The 17,690-nt window shown below is 39.5% G+C and overlaps 1 protein-coding gene across 3 annotated transcripts in view; it reads right to left on the bottom strand.

Annotated features, from left to right (window-relative positions):
- Window positions 1–17,690, bottom strand: part of ORC5 (origin recognition complex subunit 5) — a 166,304-nt gene that overhangs the window by 59,427 nt on the left and 89,187 nt on the right. Inside the window, exon 14 of one of the 3 annotated variants that reach the window (XM_057731714.1) lies at window positions 10,565–10,664. The exons of the other annotated variants lie outside the window; for them this stretch is intronic. Within the exon in view, the coding sequence (XP_057587697.1) occupies window positions 10,586–10,664 (79 nt within the window). The 3' untranslated portion in view covers window positions 10,565–10,585. Of the gene's footprint in view, window positions 1–10,564; window positions 10,665–17,690 lie in introns of those variants that run through there. 3 annotated transcript variants of the gene reach the window in all.

Here is a 17,690-nt window from a genome sequence, read left to right as displayed (position 1 = left end):
TTAATCTTTTCAAAGTATACATTTTAGTGGTATTAGTATATACCCTTATGACTATCTAATTCTAGAATATTTTCATCCCCTCAAGGAAATCCCCTCACTCTTCGTTCTCTCCTCCCTCCAGCCCTATCAACTATTAACCTACTTTCTGTCTCCATGGATTTGCCTATTCTGGACATTTCATATGAGTGGAATCATACAATATGTGGCCTTTATGTCTGGCTTCTTTCACTTAGCACAATGATTTTTAGATTCATCCATGTTGCAGAATGTATCAGCACTCCATTTCTTTTCATAGCTGAATAATTTATAGCTAAAAAGTAAAACTCCATTGTGTGGACATACATCTTGTTTATCCATTCATCAGTTGACTGGACATTTGGGTTGGTTCTACTTTTTGGCTTTTATGAATAATGTTGCTATGAACATTAATGTACAGATTTTTGTGTGGACATTTGTTTTCAATTCCCTTGAGTCTATATCTAGGAAATTGCTGGGACATGGTAACTCTAAGTTTAATATTTTGAGGAACTTTCAAACTGTTTCCAAAGCAGCTGAACCATTTCATGTACCCATTTGCAATACATGAGGGTTCCAGGTTCTCCACATCTTCATCAACACTTAACGATCATCCATCTTTTTGATCACAGCCATCCTAACATGTGAAGTGGTATCTCATTGTGGATTTGATGTATATTTACCTAATAACAATGACACTGAGAATCTTTTCATATACTTATTAACCATTTAAATAGATTCCTAAAACACTGTCTATTCAAATCCTTTGCTCATTTTTAAATTAGGTTATCTTTTGTTGTTGAGTTGTAAATGTTCTTTATATTCTGGATATCAAACTTTTATCAAATATATGATCTGTAAATATTTTCTCCCATTCTGTGAGTTGTATTTTCACTTTCTTGATGCTATCTTTTTAAGCACAAAAGTTTCAATCAATCTATTTTTTCTTTTGTTACTTGTTTTTTGGTGTCTAAGAAACAATTGCCTAATCCATGGATATACAGATTTACCTCTAAGTTTTCTTCTGAGTTTCATAGTTTTTGCTCTTACATTTAGGTCTATGGTTAATTTTGAATTAAAATTTGTATATGGTGTAAAGTAGGGATATGACTTCATTTTTTGTACATGGATATCCAGTTGTCATAGCATCATTTGTTGAAAAGACTATTTTTCCATATTGAATTCTCTTTCACCCTTGTCAAAAATTTGGTGACCATAAATGCATGGGTTTGTTTTTGGACTCTCAATTCTGTTCCATTGTTCTATATGTCTAAACATATGTTAATTTTATGCTAGTCTTGATTATTGTAGCTTTGTAGTATGTTTTGAAATTGTTAAGTGTGTATCCTCCAAGTTTGCTCTTCTTTTTCAAAACTGTCCTGGCTATTCTGGGTTCCCTGTGTTTCTATATGAATTTTAATATCAGCTTGTCAATTTCTGCAAAAAAGACAGCTACCATTTTGATAAAGATTATGTTTAGTAATTTTAGAACTTGCAAAGAATGACTTTAAGTGATAGCCAATATGCTTTTCTAAGCAAAGAGTTTTTTCAAGGACAATCACGTTTAACTATTTTAATTGTTTCAAAGGACTAAATGTGGGGTATTTATTCTCATTTTTAAATAAACTTCATTCATTTTGAAGAAAATTTACATTAAATACATGCAAAACTGTATTTCAAAGGGTGTTCATGAATAAAGATGTGTGCTGTCAAGTAATTTACAGCACTCTTACCCAGAACTAGTGCTCTTTAATCAGCAACTTTAAAAAAAAAAAAGATAATTTTGCAAGGGATTTTTTTCTTTTGAAGAAATCTGATTGCTAATTATTAAAGAGAGTACTACATAGCTCCAACAACTAAGTGAGGAACAGATTGAAAGATGAATTTTCAGTGAATGAAAATTGAGAAAGCAACAACCACACTTCAATCTGTTGGTGTAAGCTCTTAAAATGCTACTTTCTAGAAGACTGATTGCCTGGGAGTTCAGTTAGCAATACTGTCAAAGAAAAAGATTTTAAAATGCTTCCCCTTATAGGTTTGGTGCCAAACTCTTGCAACTGATTTTTTTACTCAGCTTTATCTTCCTCAATGCCTCCTCATCACTCACCCCACCTTCTCTTCACTGAATGCTTTCTTTTGGGGGGAATTTCAGGTATAGATTTTTTGAAGTTTGTTAAAGTTAAAATACATTATTACTTAAATAATTTATTTTCTTACATCTAGGTCCCTGCTGACCCATTCTACACTAAGCTTTTGGGTCACATCCTGAAAAAGTAGTAGGGTCCTGGCTGGGGAATGTATAGATCAATTCAAGTGGGTGAGCACATGAATATCAAGATAGGATGCTATCCACCCTCCACTGACTCACAAGGCAGACTTAGGTGTAAAATTTCCTAATAAGAAAAATGTTTTGGTACTTCTAAGACAAAATCAACTTCAATAGGACTTCAACTTGATTAAACAAATTAAATTTTTCTCTATGGCTGGTACTATGATAACATAGAAGGAACAATACACAAATATATATATGTCATAATTGTGAATTTTGCCAGCTGCAAAATATCATAAGATAGCTACTTCATATATATATGAGGCAAATTTTAATATCAAAATGATAATTTTTAACCCCTTGGTTTGCTTCTGAGTCACCTATCTTCCTCCACTGTCAAAAAGTCTATGTTCAGGTCTCAAAAGATGGCGGCGAAGTAGAGAGACGTGGAGTGCATCCCTCTCCACAGATGCATTGGGAATGCACGGAAGGACGCAGTCATTCCCACAGAGAACCAGCTGAACACCAGCAGACGGCCTCGGACACCAGAAAGGGCTGCGGGGAGCCTGACATAGCCGGTAGGGAGGCATCTACGAGGGCTCAAAGAGGGTGAAGCGGCGGAGCTGTGGCAGACGGGAGGGAGTGAGAAACATACGGAGGGTCCGCAGCGCAGCTCAGTGTTCCCGGACCGAGACATCGATCCGCGGCTGAACGGAGGGTCCAGGAGCGGGAGCGTGGGAACCGGAGAGCTGGTTCAGGGTGAGAAACATTGTTGCCAGTAGGGTGACGGACCGAGAGGACAGGAGGGAGGAGGTCCGCGGAGAGGAGTGCCGGTCCCTGAGAGCTGCCGGGCCATGATGGCGGCTGGAGGCTGCAGGCTCCCGGGCGGCGGGGAGGAGCTGCGCGCATAGCCTCTCTCGCTCTTTCGGTGCCTCTGCAACAGGCAGCGGAGAGACGCCCTGCGGGCCACCTAAGGCGCTCAGGGATAACAACCACCCTCAGGCGCTCGGGCGGGGCTCGATTAAAACTCCTTGCAACGCCAGCAGCAGGGAGGCTGCCAAGAGAAAAAAAAAAAAAAAAAAACCAGCATCAAAAAGAAAAAACCCCGAGAGAGGCCCAACTCTAAGACTTTCTGTGTACGCCTGAGCCATCAGCACCCTCTGCAACAGGCACCTCCAAGCCTGACTGAAGCAACAGTGCGCCACTGCTCACTCACTCCCAGGAGAAGGAGCCACTATTGCACCCTCTCCCTCCCCACACACCGAGGCTTACAGACGAACAATAAAGGAACCTCTGCTGGTCACAGAATAACGCAAAAAAAAAACCCAAGGCAAGGAGAAGGACACTTACAGCTGAGACGCTAAGGAAACAGAAATAGTAGTATCAATACCTATTGAACTGGTCCATTCGGAGATCAGTTCTAGATTTTTTTTTTTTTTTTTTTTCCTTTCTCTCTCTCTCTTTTTTTTTTTTGTTTTTTTTTTTTGTTTTGTTTTTTTGATTTATTAAATACGATCTTAGCCCTAAGGGATCTACAAGTTTTACAACATAATTTTTTAAGGATATTTTTTACTCTTTTTTTTTTTTTTTTTTGCCTTTTTATATACTTCTATATCTAGCTAAGTTTTTGGTAGTACGGACAAAATATCTTTCATACTTTCCTTTCATCCCTTTCTTTTATACACTTCTATTCCTTTCTTTTTCTTTGCATATTTCCAACCACATTACGCTCTTCTGTTCCCCTTTCTTCCAGCCATTTTAAGTGTATTTTATCTTAACATACTTATAAGCAACACTATCGGTCTGCTCAGACTCCTTGCTCTATCCTTCAGATGATGCACTGCCTTGGTATTAATATTAGGCTTTTGTCTCTATATTAGTTCTTAGTACAGTTGTCTAATTACATTCTGAGAATCTCCATTCTCTCTGGTGGTACTCCAGCTCATTTCTATATTTGATCCTAGCTTACAAAATCTCCCTGGATTGATGTTTGTATGTGTAGGGTGTTATTTGTTGTTTGTTTGCTTTTGCTTTTGTCTCTGATTTGTTCTGTTTCAGTTGTCAATTTCTGCTGGGTTTCTCTTTGAATATCTGATAGCACACTGGGGTTCTGTCAGGTCTTTCTAGAGCCTTATGTCCTAACGGATTCAATAATTGTGTGTCTTATACATGTATGTGTTTCCTAGACTGAATATTCGTCTAATCCAATACTTGGACATTAGTCTGAGGCTTGGACAGTCTTCTATAAACACCTCTATCACCAGGACAAGCAACCCCAAAAGCTTGGACAACCATGAGGAAACAAAGAAACACCATGCAGGCAAAGGAGCAGGAAAAAAACCCACAAGACCAAATAAATGAGGAGGAAATAGGAAAAATGCCTGAAAAAGAATTTAGAGTAATGATAGTAAAAATGATACAAAATCTCGATAACAAAATAGAGAAAGTACAAGAAACAGTTCATAAGAACTCAGAAAAACAAACAGCAATGGATAACAAAATAACTGAAATTAAAAATACTCTAGATGCTCTAACCAGCAGAATGACTGAGGCAGAAGAACGAATAAGTGAGTTGGAAGATAGAATGGGAGAAATAAACGCCACAGAGCAGGAAAAAGATAAAAAAATAAAAAGACTAGAAGACAGCTTCAGAGACCTCACTGATAACCTTAAACGTACCAACATTCGAATTATAGGCATCCCAGAAGAAGAAGAAAACAAGAAAGGGTCTGAGAAAATATTTGAAGAGGTTCTAGTGGAAAACTTCCCCAACATGGGAAAGGAAATAATTCACCAAGTCCAAGAAGCACAGAGAGTCCCACACAGAATAAACCCAAGGAGAAATACACCAAGACACATATTAATCAAACTAACGACAATTAAACACAAAGAAAAAATATTAAAAGCAGCAAGAGAAAAGCAACAAACAACATATAAGGGAAAACCCATCAGGATAACAGCTGACCTTTCTACAGAAACTCTGCAGGCCAGAAGGGAATGGCACGATATACTGAAAGTCCTGAAAGAGAGAAACCTACAGCCAAGAATACTCTACCCAGCAAGAATCTCATTCAGATTTGAGGGAGAAATCAAAAGCTTTCCAGACAAGCAAAAGTTAAGAGAATTCAGCACCACCAAACCAGCCTTACAACAAGTGCTAAAGGAACTTCTCTAAGTAGGAAACACAAGAAAAGGAAAACACCTACAAATACAAACCCAAAACAATTAAGAAAATGGTAATTGGAACACACATGTCAATAATCACTTTAAATGTAAATGGACTAAATGCTCCAACCAAAAGACACAGACTGGCTGAATGGATACAAAAACAAGACCCTTCTCTATGCTGCCTACAAGAAACCCACTTCAGACCAAGGGATACATATAGACTGAAAGTGAAGGGATGGAAAAAGATATTCCATGCAAATGGAAGTCAAAAGAAAGCTGGAGTAGCAATACTCATATCAGACAAATTAGACTTGAAAGTAAAGACTATTAAAAGAGACAAGGAAGGGCACTACATAATGATCAAGGGATCCATCCAAGAAGAACATATCACAATGGTAAATATCTATGCCCCCAATATAGGAGCACCTCAATACATAAGGCAAATGCTAACAGCTATAAAAGGGGACATCGACAGTAACACAATTATAGTGGGAGACTTGAACACCCCACTTACATCAATGGACAGATCATCCAAACAGAAAATAAATAAAGACACACAAGCATTAAATGACACATTAGACCATCTCGACTTAATTGATATTTATAGGACATTCCATCCAAAAACGACAGACTACACTTTCTTCTCAAGTGCACACGGAACATTTTCCAGGATAGATCACATCTTGGGTCACAAATCAAACCTCAGCAAATTCAAGAAAATTGAAATCATATCAAGCATCTTCTCAGACCACAACGCCATGAGACTAGATATCAATTACAGGAAAAAAACTGCAAAAAAGACAAACACATGGAGGCTAAACAATTCACTCTTAAACAACCAAGGAATCACTACAGAAATCAAAGAGGAAATCAAAAAATATCTAGAAACAAATGACAACGAAAACACAACAACCCAAAACCTATGGGACGCAGCAAAAGCAGTTCTAAGAGGGAAGTTTATAGCAATACAGTCCTACCTTAAGAAACAAGAAAATGATCGAACAAACAACCTAACCTTACACCTCAAACAACTAGAGAAAGAAGAACAAAGAAACCCCAAAGCGAGCAGGAGGAAAGAAATCATAAAGATCAGAGCAGAAATAAATGAAAAAGAAAGGAAAGAAACCATAAGAAAAATAAATAAAACTAAAAGCTGCTTCTTTGAGAAGATTAACAAAATTGATAAACCATTAGCCAGACTCATCAAGAAAAAAAGGGAGAAGATGCAAATCAACAGAATTAGAAATGAAAAAGAAGAAGTCACAACGGACACCTCAGAAATACAAAACATCATGAGAGACTACTACAAGCAACTATATGCCAATCAATTGGATAACCTGGAAGAAATGGATACATTCTTAGAAAAATACAATCTTCCAAGACTGAACCAGGAAGAAATAGAAACCATGAACAGACCAATCACAAGTACAGAAATTGAGGCAGTGATTAAAAATCTCCCAACACACAAAAGCCCAGGACCAGATGGGTTCACAGGCGAATTCTATCAAACATTTCGAGAAGAGTTAACACCTATCCTTCTCAAACTCTTCCAAAATATTGCAGAAGGCGGAGCACTCCCAAACTCATTCTACGAGGCTACCATCACCCTGATACCAAAACCAGGCAAAGATGTCACAAAAAAAGAAAACTACAGACCAATATCACTGATGAATATAGATGCAAAAATCCTCAACAAAATACTAGCTAACAGACTGCAACAGCACATCAAAAAAATCATACACCACAATCAAGTGGGGTTTATCCCTGGGATGCAAGGATTCTTCAATATACGCAAATCAATCAACGTGATACATCATATCAACAAATTGAAGGATAAAAACCATATGATCATTTCAATAGATGCAGAAAAAGCTTTTGACAAAGTTCAACATCCATTTATGATAAAAGCTCTCCAGAAAATGGGCATAGAAGGAAATTACCTCAACATCATAAAAGCCATATATGACAAACCAAAAGCCAACATTGTTCTCAATGGAGAAAAACTGGAAGAATTCCCTCTAAGAACAGGAACAAGACAAGGGTGTCCACTCTCACCACTGTTATTCAACATAGTGTTGGAAGTGTTAGCCACAGCAATCAGAGAAGAAAAAGAAATTAAAGGAATCCAAATTGGAAAAGAAGAAGTAAAATTATCACTCTTTGCAGATGACATGATACTATATATAGAAAACCCTAAAGACTCTACCAGAAAACTGCTAGCACTCATTGATGAGTTTAGTAAAGTAGCAGGATACAAAATTAATGCACAGAAATCTCTTGCATTCCTATACACTAACAACGGAAGAGCAGAAAGAGAAATTAAGGAAACTCTCCCATTCACCATTGCAACAAAAAGAATAAAATACCTAGGAATAAACCTGCCCAAGGAGGCAAAAGATCTGTATGCAGAAAACTTTAAGACATTGATGAAAGAAATCAAAGACGACACAAACAGATGGAGGGACATACCATGTTCCTGGATTGGAAGAATCAACATCGTGAAAATGACTGTACTACCCAAAGCAATTTACAGATTTAATGCAATCCCGATCAGATTACCAATGGCATTTTTCACAGAACTAGAGCAAGAAATCTTACGATTTGTATGGAAACGCAAAAGACCCCGAATAGCCAAAGCAATCTTGAGAAGGAAAAATGGAGTTGGTGGAATCAGGCTTCCTGACTTCAAACTCTACTACAAGGCCATAGTGATCAAGACAGTATGGTACTGGCACAAAAATAGAAAAGAAGATCAATGGAATAGAATAGAGAACTCAGAAGTAAGCCCAAACACATATGGGCACCTTATCTTTGACAAAGGAGGCACGAGTATACAATGGAAAAAAGACAGCCTCTTCAATAAGTGGTGCTGGGAAAATTGGACAGCAACATGTAAAAGAATGAAATTAGAACACTTCCTAACACCATCCACAAAAATAAACTCCAAATGGATTAAAGACCTACATGTAAGGCCAGACACTATAAAACTCCTAGAGGAAAACATAGGCAGAACACTCTTTGACATACATCAAAGCAATATCCTTTTTGACCCACCTCCTAGAATCATGGAAATAAAATCAAGAATAAATGAATGGGACCTCATGAAACTTAAAAGCTTTTGCACAGCAAAAGAAACCATAAACAAGACTAAAAGGCAACCCTCAGAATGGGAAAAAATAATTGCCTATGAAACAACGGACAAAGGATTAACCTCCAAAATATACAAGCAGCTCATGCAGCTTCATACCAAAAAAGCAAATAACCCAATCCACAAATGGGCAGAAGACCTAAATAGACATTTCTCCAAAGAAGACATACAGATGGCCAACAAACACATGAAAAGATGCTCAACATCACTCATCATCAGAGAAATGCAAGTCAAAGCCACAATGAGGTATCACCTCACACCAATCAGAATGGCCATCATCACAAAGTCTGGAAACAACAAATGTTGGAGAGGGTGTGGAGAAAAGGGAACTCTCCTGCACTGTTGGTGGGACTGTAAGTTGGTACAGCCACTATGGAAAACAATTTGGAGGTTCCTTAAAAAACTACAAATAGAACTACCATATGATCCAGTAATCCCACTCCTGGGCATATACCCAAAGAAAACCATAATCCCAAAAGAAACTTGTACCATAATGTTTATTGCAGCACTCTTTACAATAGCCAGGACATGGAAGCAACCTAAATGCCCATCAACAAATGAATGGATACAGAAGATGTGGCATATATATACAATGGAATATTACTCAGCTATAAAAAGGGATGAGATGGAGCTATATGTAATGAGGTGGATAGAACTACAATCTGCCATACAGAGTGAAGTAAGTCAGAAAGAGAAGGACAAATATTGTATGCTAACTCACATATACGGAATCTAAAAATGGTACTGATGAACTCAGTGACAAGAACAAGGAAGCAGATACAGAGAATGGACTGGAGAACTCGAGGTATGGGAGGGGGCGGGGGGTGAAGGGGAAACTGAGAAGAAGCGAGAGAGTAGCACAGACATATATATACTACCAAGTGTAAAATAGTCAGTGGGAAGTTGTTGTATAACAAAGGGAGTCCAACTCGAGGATGGAAGATGCCCTAGAGGACTGGGACAGGGAGGGTGGGGGGGAGTCGAGGGGGGGGGCGTCAAGGAAGGGAGGGAATATGGGGATATGTGTATAAAAACAGTTGATTGAACCTGGTGTACCCCCAAAAAAAAAAAAAAAAAAAAAAAAAAAAAAAAAAGTCTATGTTCAGAGAAGGTATTTCACTTTAATGCAATTAAAATAGGAAATGTACATAGTGAGGTAAATCTAGTAAGGAAACTCCAGTAGCATATTCCAAAACAAATACAAGTGATATTTTTCTTATTTAGTATTTTTAATTCTCTGGATCCACTAGCCTCCATGTATTATGCTAAATTACCAAAGTTGAACATATGTAGATATAATGTGTTTGGGCTTTAAAGGGTGACATGTTACATCAAATACCCACTCACACACAGATACATTCACCCTCACTAGTTTTACTGAAAGGTTTAACTGGCAAGTTGGGTGCAGTTTCTGAGAATGTCTTTGTTTAGTCTGGTTTGAAACAACTAAAGCCTGGGCTCTCCTTGCTTCAAAATCCTTGTAGAAATTTGTTAGAATAAAGTATAACTTTCCAAAGAATTGGGATTATAATGCTTCCATATTTTTAACTTGTAATTTGGTATTAAAGAATGTACTCTATGAAAATACCTTTGAAACTATTTTTTTACTCTGACCCATATAAAAAATACATTTTACATTGCAAATCAGTACACACACAGGAGTATGTGTGTGTATATGTGTGTGTGTGTGTGTGTGTGTGTGTGTGTGTGTGTGTGTGTGTGAAACAACAGGTTTATGAAGCAATACTTGCCCTTACTACATGCAATGCATTCTGATATTTTCTATTTCTTTAATTTTATGAAAATGCTGAATAATCTACCCAACTGATTTCACAATTCAGTAATGGACCCCAACCTTCAGTTTGATAAACACTGTTTAGAGAAACACAGTCTTATCACATCAGAGTAATCCAAGAATCAAACCTCAGTTTGCCAAGAATCGAACCTCAGTTTGTTACCTGATAATCCCAGCTTTGACTCAGCTGCTACCCCCCTTTGAGTAACAGGGATGGCTTGTATTCCTTCCTGTTTTCTTTCTTCTGTAACAGTCTCAGATGCCACATACTGCAGGCAAATGCAAACATGCCAAGAAATAAGACTGAGCAATCATGTAGCATCAGTCATAGGTTTTAAAAAATAAACTCTCATCTTGAACATAAAAATCTATAAAATTGGTGATTATGTAATCAGCAATCAAGGGCAAATATTGAAGGAGAAATAGCCCCACAAAAGCAAAACACACATAACATTCTACAATCTGCCTCCCTCTAGACTCATTTTTTATCCTCTGATCTTCCTAATGTCAAATTTTTTGCTCAGTGGGTAGAATATGGTTGCCTTCCTTGCCCTAATGTCTGCTTTCTTTCCCAGAAAGTTGCTTTTTTCTTAGACTCATGGCAGCCTTCCATGTGGTCTCTTCCCATCCTTCTTTAGCACTCTCTGAATAATAGAAGCTGTTTTATTCAATCCAGGGCACCAGCTCTCACTTGACTCCTCACCCACTAATCAATCACTCATTGCCCAAGGATTCCCAGTAAACTCTGGCTCCCCTTCCTGCCTCCCAGCTTTCATTAAACAAAGGCACATGACTACTCAGCCAACCTAGATAAGAACAACACAAAACAAAAGAGCGGTTTAAAAATTATTTCATTACAGACAACATTGCAGTCTATTGGGTGGATATTAGTCACTGTATTTACCCAGCATAAGATAAAGATTTTATTTGATTTACCCAGGGATTAGGTGGAATTAATTCAGCCATAGGGAATTCCCTGCCCCAGCCCTGGCTAGAGAAAAATTCCCTTTAGTGATCTCGGCCTTTCTGTTTAACTGCGTGCATCACCTTGCTAGTGGGGCTGTGTCACCTTTAATTTTCCATCTCATCACTTGTGGTTATTGTTAATTATTTTTACTTTTCCTACAATGACTCTCTTTTCTTGTTACTTATGTGACCAAACTAAATAAAAATTAAACTTGCAACCTAGAGTGGAGTAGAACTAGACCATCAACTTTCAGCATCTGCCATTTCATCTTTATGGAAGTCATATTTTACCATATCATCCCATCTATTAAAAAAGATGGGCTAGATAACATTTATTATCAGGTGACAAAACTCAACAGAGAAATAACCTGCTTGACCCTTTTTACTTCATCGTTTTTCCCTGGTTTTAACTAGTAGATACCTATATATATCTTTTCCCCAATATTATATAAAGGTATAAAGATAAAAGTGAGAATTAACCATCATTCCACCACCTAGATAACCACTGACAACACTTTGGTACACATCCATGAAGATGTTATTCTCATATATGTCACACACACATTAACACAATATTTTAGAAAATCTCAAAAGCAGTTGCTTTCGGGTAGTTGGATTAGGGATAATTTTTTTCTGTTTCATTACATCTTTCTCTGCTTTGCACATTTTAAAATAATGTCTATGCATTGGTTGCAAATCACAATAAATGAAAGTAAAAAACTGAAAAGACCAAGGGAGGAGCTACGGTGAGGAGAGAGGTCACGTGGGCAGATGGAGGCTGGGGCAGGCAAGCCACAGGCATGGGAAAGGCTTGCAGGTGGGACTGGGGAAGGGTCTGCAGAGGAAGGAAGCCCCAGCTGATCACACCTAATTCTCAGTTCCTGCTGTTGTTCTCTCACACTTGGGCACCTTCAGTCACTTGCACATATGTTTATATTTCCCAGGACTTCACTAAGGGCTGATAAAAAGAAAATTACCTAGATCTTTTGCCAACGTCAAGAAGCGAGGAATAATTTATGTGTTTTTCCTTAACTTGGGCTGTTTGGATCATTATGAAAAACTTTGCTCATAGATAGGATGTAGCTGACAGGAAAGATGTGATGATTATCTGTGCTCCCTCCTTCAGGCTCGGAGAAGAGGAAGTGCACACATCTCTGCAGGGCCTGCACTGACTCCCCATAGGCCACTATTTCAATGCAACTCTATTAAGTTACACTCCTTCGCCAACCCCAGGAAACTCCCCTCTTTCCCTAATGAAGCATTTATCACCCTTTCCACACTGAATCTACAGCCCGTTCCCTCTCCTGCACCTTCATATCTGAGCCCCATCCATCTCTTCCCTTTGTTTTTAGTTCAGGAGGGAGGCTTGTTATATATTTCTTGTATAATGCTTTAATCATGGATTATGGGTTGCTTTACAGCTCCCTGAATGCCTTGGCAAGGTTTCTATATAAATAAAATTATTATTATTAAAGTCAATTAATCAGAGGCACAATTCACTTTTCACTGTCTGACATCCTGAAACCTTACTGATGCAGAAAAGTCTTTTTGTTCACCTCCAGTGTAACAACATTTTTGGGAATCAATAACATAGAACATGGGACTGTAGAGGTCCTTAATTAGATTGTGCTTTGCACATACATATGGATGCATTTCTTTTTGTTGACCTGTTAAGGATCAGTGATTGATCAGCAGTAAAATAAGATATGCTACTGAGTAATTATGTTTAGGAAGTGCTAGTGAGGCTTGTCACATAATTTGCAAGCTATTTTAATTCATACCCAGCAGAAAAAGAAGGGAGAAGCAGCTCCTTGTATAATTAGAAATCTCTCACCCACCTCAATTTCTTTTGATAGATTCTCTGTCTGGAGTAGCTAATTCTTTGATTTTTCTTTTTTTAATTTTAGTAAACTTTTTACTGAAGTATACATATACATACAGAAAGTGCACAAGTCATAAGTGAACAGCTTAATAACTTTCACAGTGGAAACCTAAAAAATTACTACTCTGCTTGCCATGGGAAGAGGCCTCGGTTCCGACGGGGGCAGCAGTTCCACCACCAAATAGACCCCCGCCTCCTCCTCCAGCAGGAAGAGCTGCAAGCACTGAAGCCCTGCCTTCAGCTGGCTCCACAACGTCCCAGGCCCCTCTCAGCGGCACTGCCCTCTCCTCCAGTTCCTTCTTCTCTCCTGCTTCCTGCTTCTCTTACTCCTTGAGTTAGAACTGAAGCTGCTGAGAGCACTCATCTCCTCTCTGCTGACACCCACTTCACCTGACCTTCCGTTGTTCACCATCAGAAGGTCACTGCCTGAGTCCAACACAACAGGGCAATTCCCCCTGGCTTTCCACTGGGCCAGGAATTCCCCACCACACAGATACTGGGTCCCCCCTTGCAGTGATCATGAAAGCACAAATGGCTAGTTCTGTGATGTAGGGTATGTATCCCTGTGATGTTTCCTCTGCTCTTTGCCCGCTTATAAGTGCTAAATAAAGCAGATTTATAATATTAAAAAAAACCTACTACCCAGCTCAAGTGATAGAACATCATCACTCCTAAGAGGCCCCCTCACACCACCTTCCATTATTACCCTGACTCAAAAATAATCCTGACTCCTGTCTCCAGAATGGTTTTCCCTGTTTTGGATCTTTCTATACATGTAGTTACATAGGATGTATTCTGTGTCTGCCCAATGATTTGGTTTTATGGTACTTACGTTTTTATTTATTAAGTCCCTGTCATGAGGCAGGAATCATATTAAGGGCAGGAACTATAAAGACTTAGTACACACAGGCCTCACCCTCGGTAGCCTTTCAGTTTTGGAGGGTTGGGGGAGACAGACCTGCACACAGATGGAGGCGGTAACTGTCAGTGGTTCTGTGAAGGAAGACAGTCGGGCTCCAAGCAGATGGGGATCAGTCCCACTGGGGATCAGTAGGTAGGTTAAAAAGATTCCCCAGACATCTATTTTGATACCGATTATAAATTTTAAAATTCTCTAGGGACTTGAAGACAGAGTAGGAGGGCCCAGTAGTGTTGTTCGGGCAAGTTACTCTGGAGGGCCTTCGTGGGTGGGGTCCTGCCTTTTCAGCTCACTCCATCCCTCCTCCCTTTCCTAGTTTCCCACTCCCTGACCTCCTCTCCTTTTACCTCCTCTCAACTCTCCGTCTCCCCTCTTTCTTGGTCTCCCTCCCATCATAATCTGGAGAGCCTTCCCCCACATCTGCTCTGGATCCTTCTCTCCCGACTTGACTCTTGCTTCCAGGGTGAGAGGAGACAAAACTTGAAGCCTCAGTGCTTTCGAGGCCCACATGCTCTGCCCCCTCACCTTCCCACGTAGGCTTCCTTAGGGTTAGGGTGCTCACAGCACTGCTGGTGGCTGAGGACTGAGCAGGTAGAAGGATAGATAAAGGGAAGGATGGATGTGGGTGGAGGATGAACAGAAGCAATGAGCAGAACCATTTCAATCAATTCCTGTTGGTTTCCCCCTTTGACTCCTGTGGTCAACCAAATTCAGTTTGCTGACTTAAATTTATTGTGCTCCTTGTACCATCACCAAGCACTTTCAATTTCAGGTGTTGAGGTGGCACAGTTAGTTTTGTTTTGTTTTGGCTCCAGCAAACCCATCCTTTTCTCCGAAAACCCACAAGGTGGTTTGTGGTGATTGCTTGTCTACTGAGGGGATGCTACTCTTGTGTCTCCTGCCAGCGGGATGCTCCCTGTTCTGTGTCAGTAGGAGGCCATTTAAAACACCAGCGAGGACCTCCTGGACTGCCTGCTTCATCATTATGCTTCATCATTATAAGAATCCCCAGCCTGTGTTTCTTTTTCATCTGATTCCGACAGGGCAGTTTTTGTATTTTGCCCACTGGCTGTCTAAATTGGAAACTTGGCTAAAAATGAACTGGCTGAAGTTCAATCCAGACAAGATGAATGCCCAGGGCTGGTAAACTACAGAAACTGGAAGAGATACCCTTGTCCCTCTTTACATAGGATTTTCCACAAGGGGATGTTGGAGTTTCAGAGGAAAGAATGTGACTATCACTTGGCAAGTATTATGTTGTGTTAAGAGGCAGAGTTGTGGGATGGTGGACATCAAAGGGTTTTGGATTAAACCATCTGAGTTAAGTCCTGGCTGCATCAACTAGCTGGGTGACCTTAGGCTGGGATGGTAAAGCAGGCCTCAAAGGTGGCAGGCCGCAGTCAGCTGGATTATGCGTATGGAGGGCTTGGTGCGGGGTCTGGCACAGCTCTTCCAGTGAGTCATGTCTTTATTTCTCCTGCATGGGATTCTGTTTTTAAAACCAGAGGATGTGGATGTCAGGGACCCAGGCTAAAACGCAGATTTTTGAAGAGGCTAGATTTCAAGTTCGATTGAAGTTAGATTTCAAAAGGGGCACGGTTGAAATTCCCAAAATATAGCTCTTCAGTTTCCATTTCCAATGAACAAATCTTACAAAATGCCAAATGTCTACTGTCCCATCACCTCTACAACAGATAGTATGTGTGTGAGGATCTTCTGGTCTTGGTGAACTGTCACCAGGGTCCAGACCCTGAATGACAGAGAGATAATCCTAAAGAATTATCTCCTTGTGCTTCTTCAAGCTGGGAATTCCAGTAAAACTTGGAAATAATAAGCCATATAGCTGCTTAAACTCCCACTGGGAGGTAAAACCCACTGAATAAGAATCAATATCATATAGACACTGATATAGATATTTAATAGATGGTAACAGATGATAGCTTGCTGGGATTATTTATTATTGTCTCAAACAACCTATGGGAGAATTACATGCACATATCTTGTGTGTAAATGAAAGTATAATATTCTTTTTATGCCATAAACATTTATTTATAGCTTGTATTGTACCTGGAATCATGTCTCATGATAGAGTCAGAGAAGGGAAAAGACACAGGCCCATCCCAAAGGAGGCCACAATCCAGTGTTTGAATTCATGGCTCTTCAGTGTAGTTTTTACACAAAATAGAAAAGTTTCTCTGAGGAAGCACATCTCTTAAGTTATAATGGTAGAAAATAAGATTTGAGACTAAGACAACTTATTCCTTCTTTTTCTAATATTCTACATCCCCATAGATCAGGAAATCTTGTTAGCTCCACCATAAAAGTATAACTAGAATCTACCTACTTCTCATTATCTCTCCTGCTACCACCCTAGACCAAGCCATCATCTCTCACTGAACAGCCTTCTAACTAGTCTCCCATCCCTAACCAGTCCACATTCTAAAGACAGTCGACTGTGTGGCCCTTTTAAAGTGCACCACCCCTATACTCCTGGCCCTATGCTCTGTGGGTTCCTACTTCACTCAGAGTAAAACTCAAAGTTGCCCCAAGAGATCTACGTTCCCATTCCGTCTCCAGCCTCGTCTCCCATCACCTCCCCTGGAGCACCCTGCTTCAGTACACAGGCCTCCTTGTTGCTCCCTCACTCATCCTCCCAGCTACCCTACCCCAGGGTCTTTGCACTAGCTCTTCCCTCAGCCTGGACCATTCTTCCAGTGACATGATCACTGACCTCTCCTATCTGATACCTCAAACTTTTCAGGAATTGTGCATCTAATACAAAAACTGAGAATAATCTGTACTTCTATGCTCTAAATGAAGTTCTGCTAAGAGTGCACTCCTTGACAATAGATTAATTTACACAGTTCAATTTGATTTCAACCACTGCTTCTAAAGTGCTTATCTGCAGTGAGGGACCTTTTTATTTTTTTTAATTAAAAAACTTTTATTGAAATATAGTTTATAATGTGTTAGTTTCAGGTGTACAGCAAAGTGATTCAATTTTATATATGTTCTTTTTTAGATTGTTTTCCATTATAGGTTATCACAAGATATTGAGTATTGGACTTCCCTGGTGGTGCAGTGGTTAAGAATCCACCTGCCAATGCAGGGGACATGGGTTCAATCCCTGGTCTGGGAAGATCTCACATGCTGTGGAGCAAAGAAGCCTGTGTGCCACAGCAACTGAGCCTGGGCTGTACTCTAAAGCCTGCAAGCCACAATTAATGAACCCGCATGCCACAACTACCGAAGCCTGCACGCGTAGAGCCCATGCTCCGCAATAAGAGAAACTACTGAGAAGCCTGTGCACCACAATGAAGAGTGGCCCCTGCTTGCCGCAAGTAGAGAAAGCCTGCGCGTAGCAACGAAGACCCAACTCAGCCAATAAATAAATAAATAAATAAATAATTAAAAAACAAAAACAAAAAAACCAAGATATTGAGTATAGTTCCCTGTACTATACAGTAGGTCCTTGTTGGTTATCTATTTTATATATAGTAGAGTGCATATTTTAATCCCAAACTCTTA

This window comes from Hippopotamus amphibius, chromosome 4 (assembly GCF_030028045.1).
Source record: "Hippopotamus amphibius kiboko isolate mHipAmp2 chromosome 4, mHipAmp2.hap2, whole genome shotgun sequence".
Taxonomy (NCBI): Eukaryota; Metazoa; Chordata; class Mammalia; order Artiodactyla; family Hippopotamidae; genus Hippopotamus; species Hippopotamus amphibius.
Note: the sequence above shows the minus strand (reverse complement) of the source record. Positions and strands in the feature narration are given on the sequence as shown.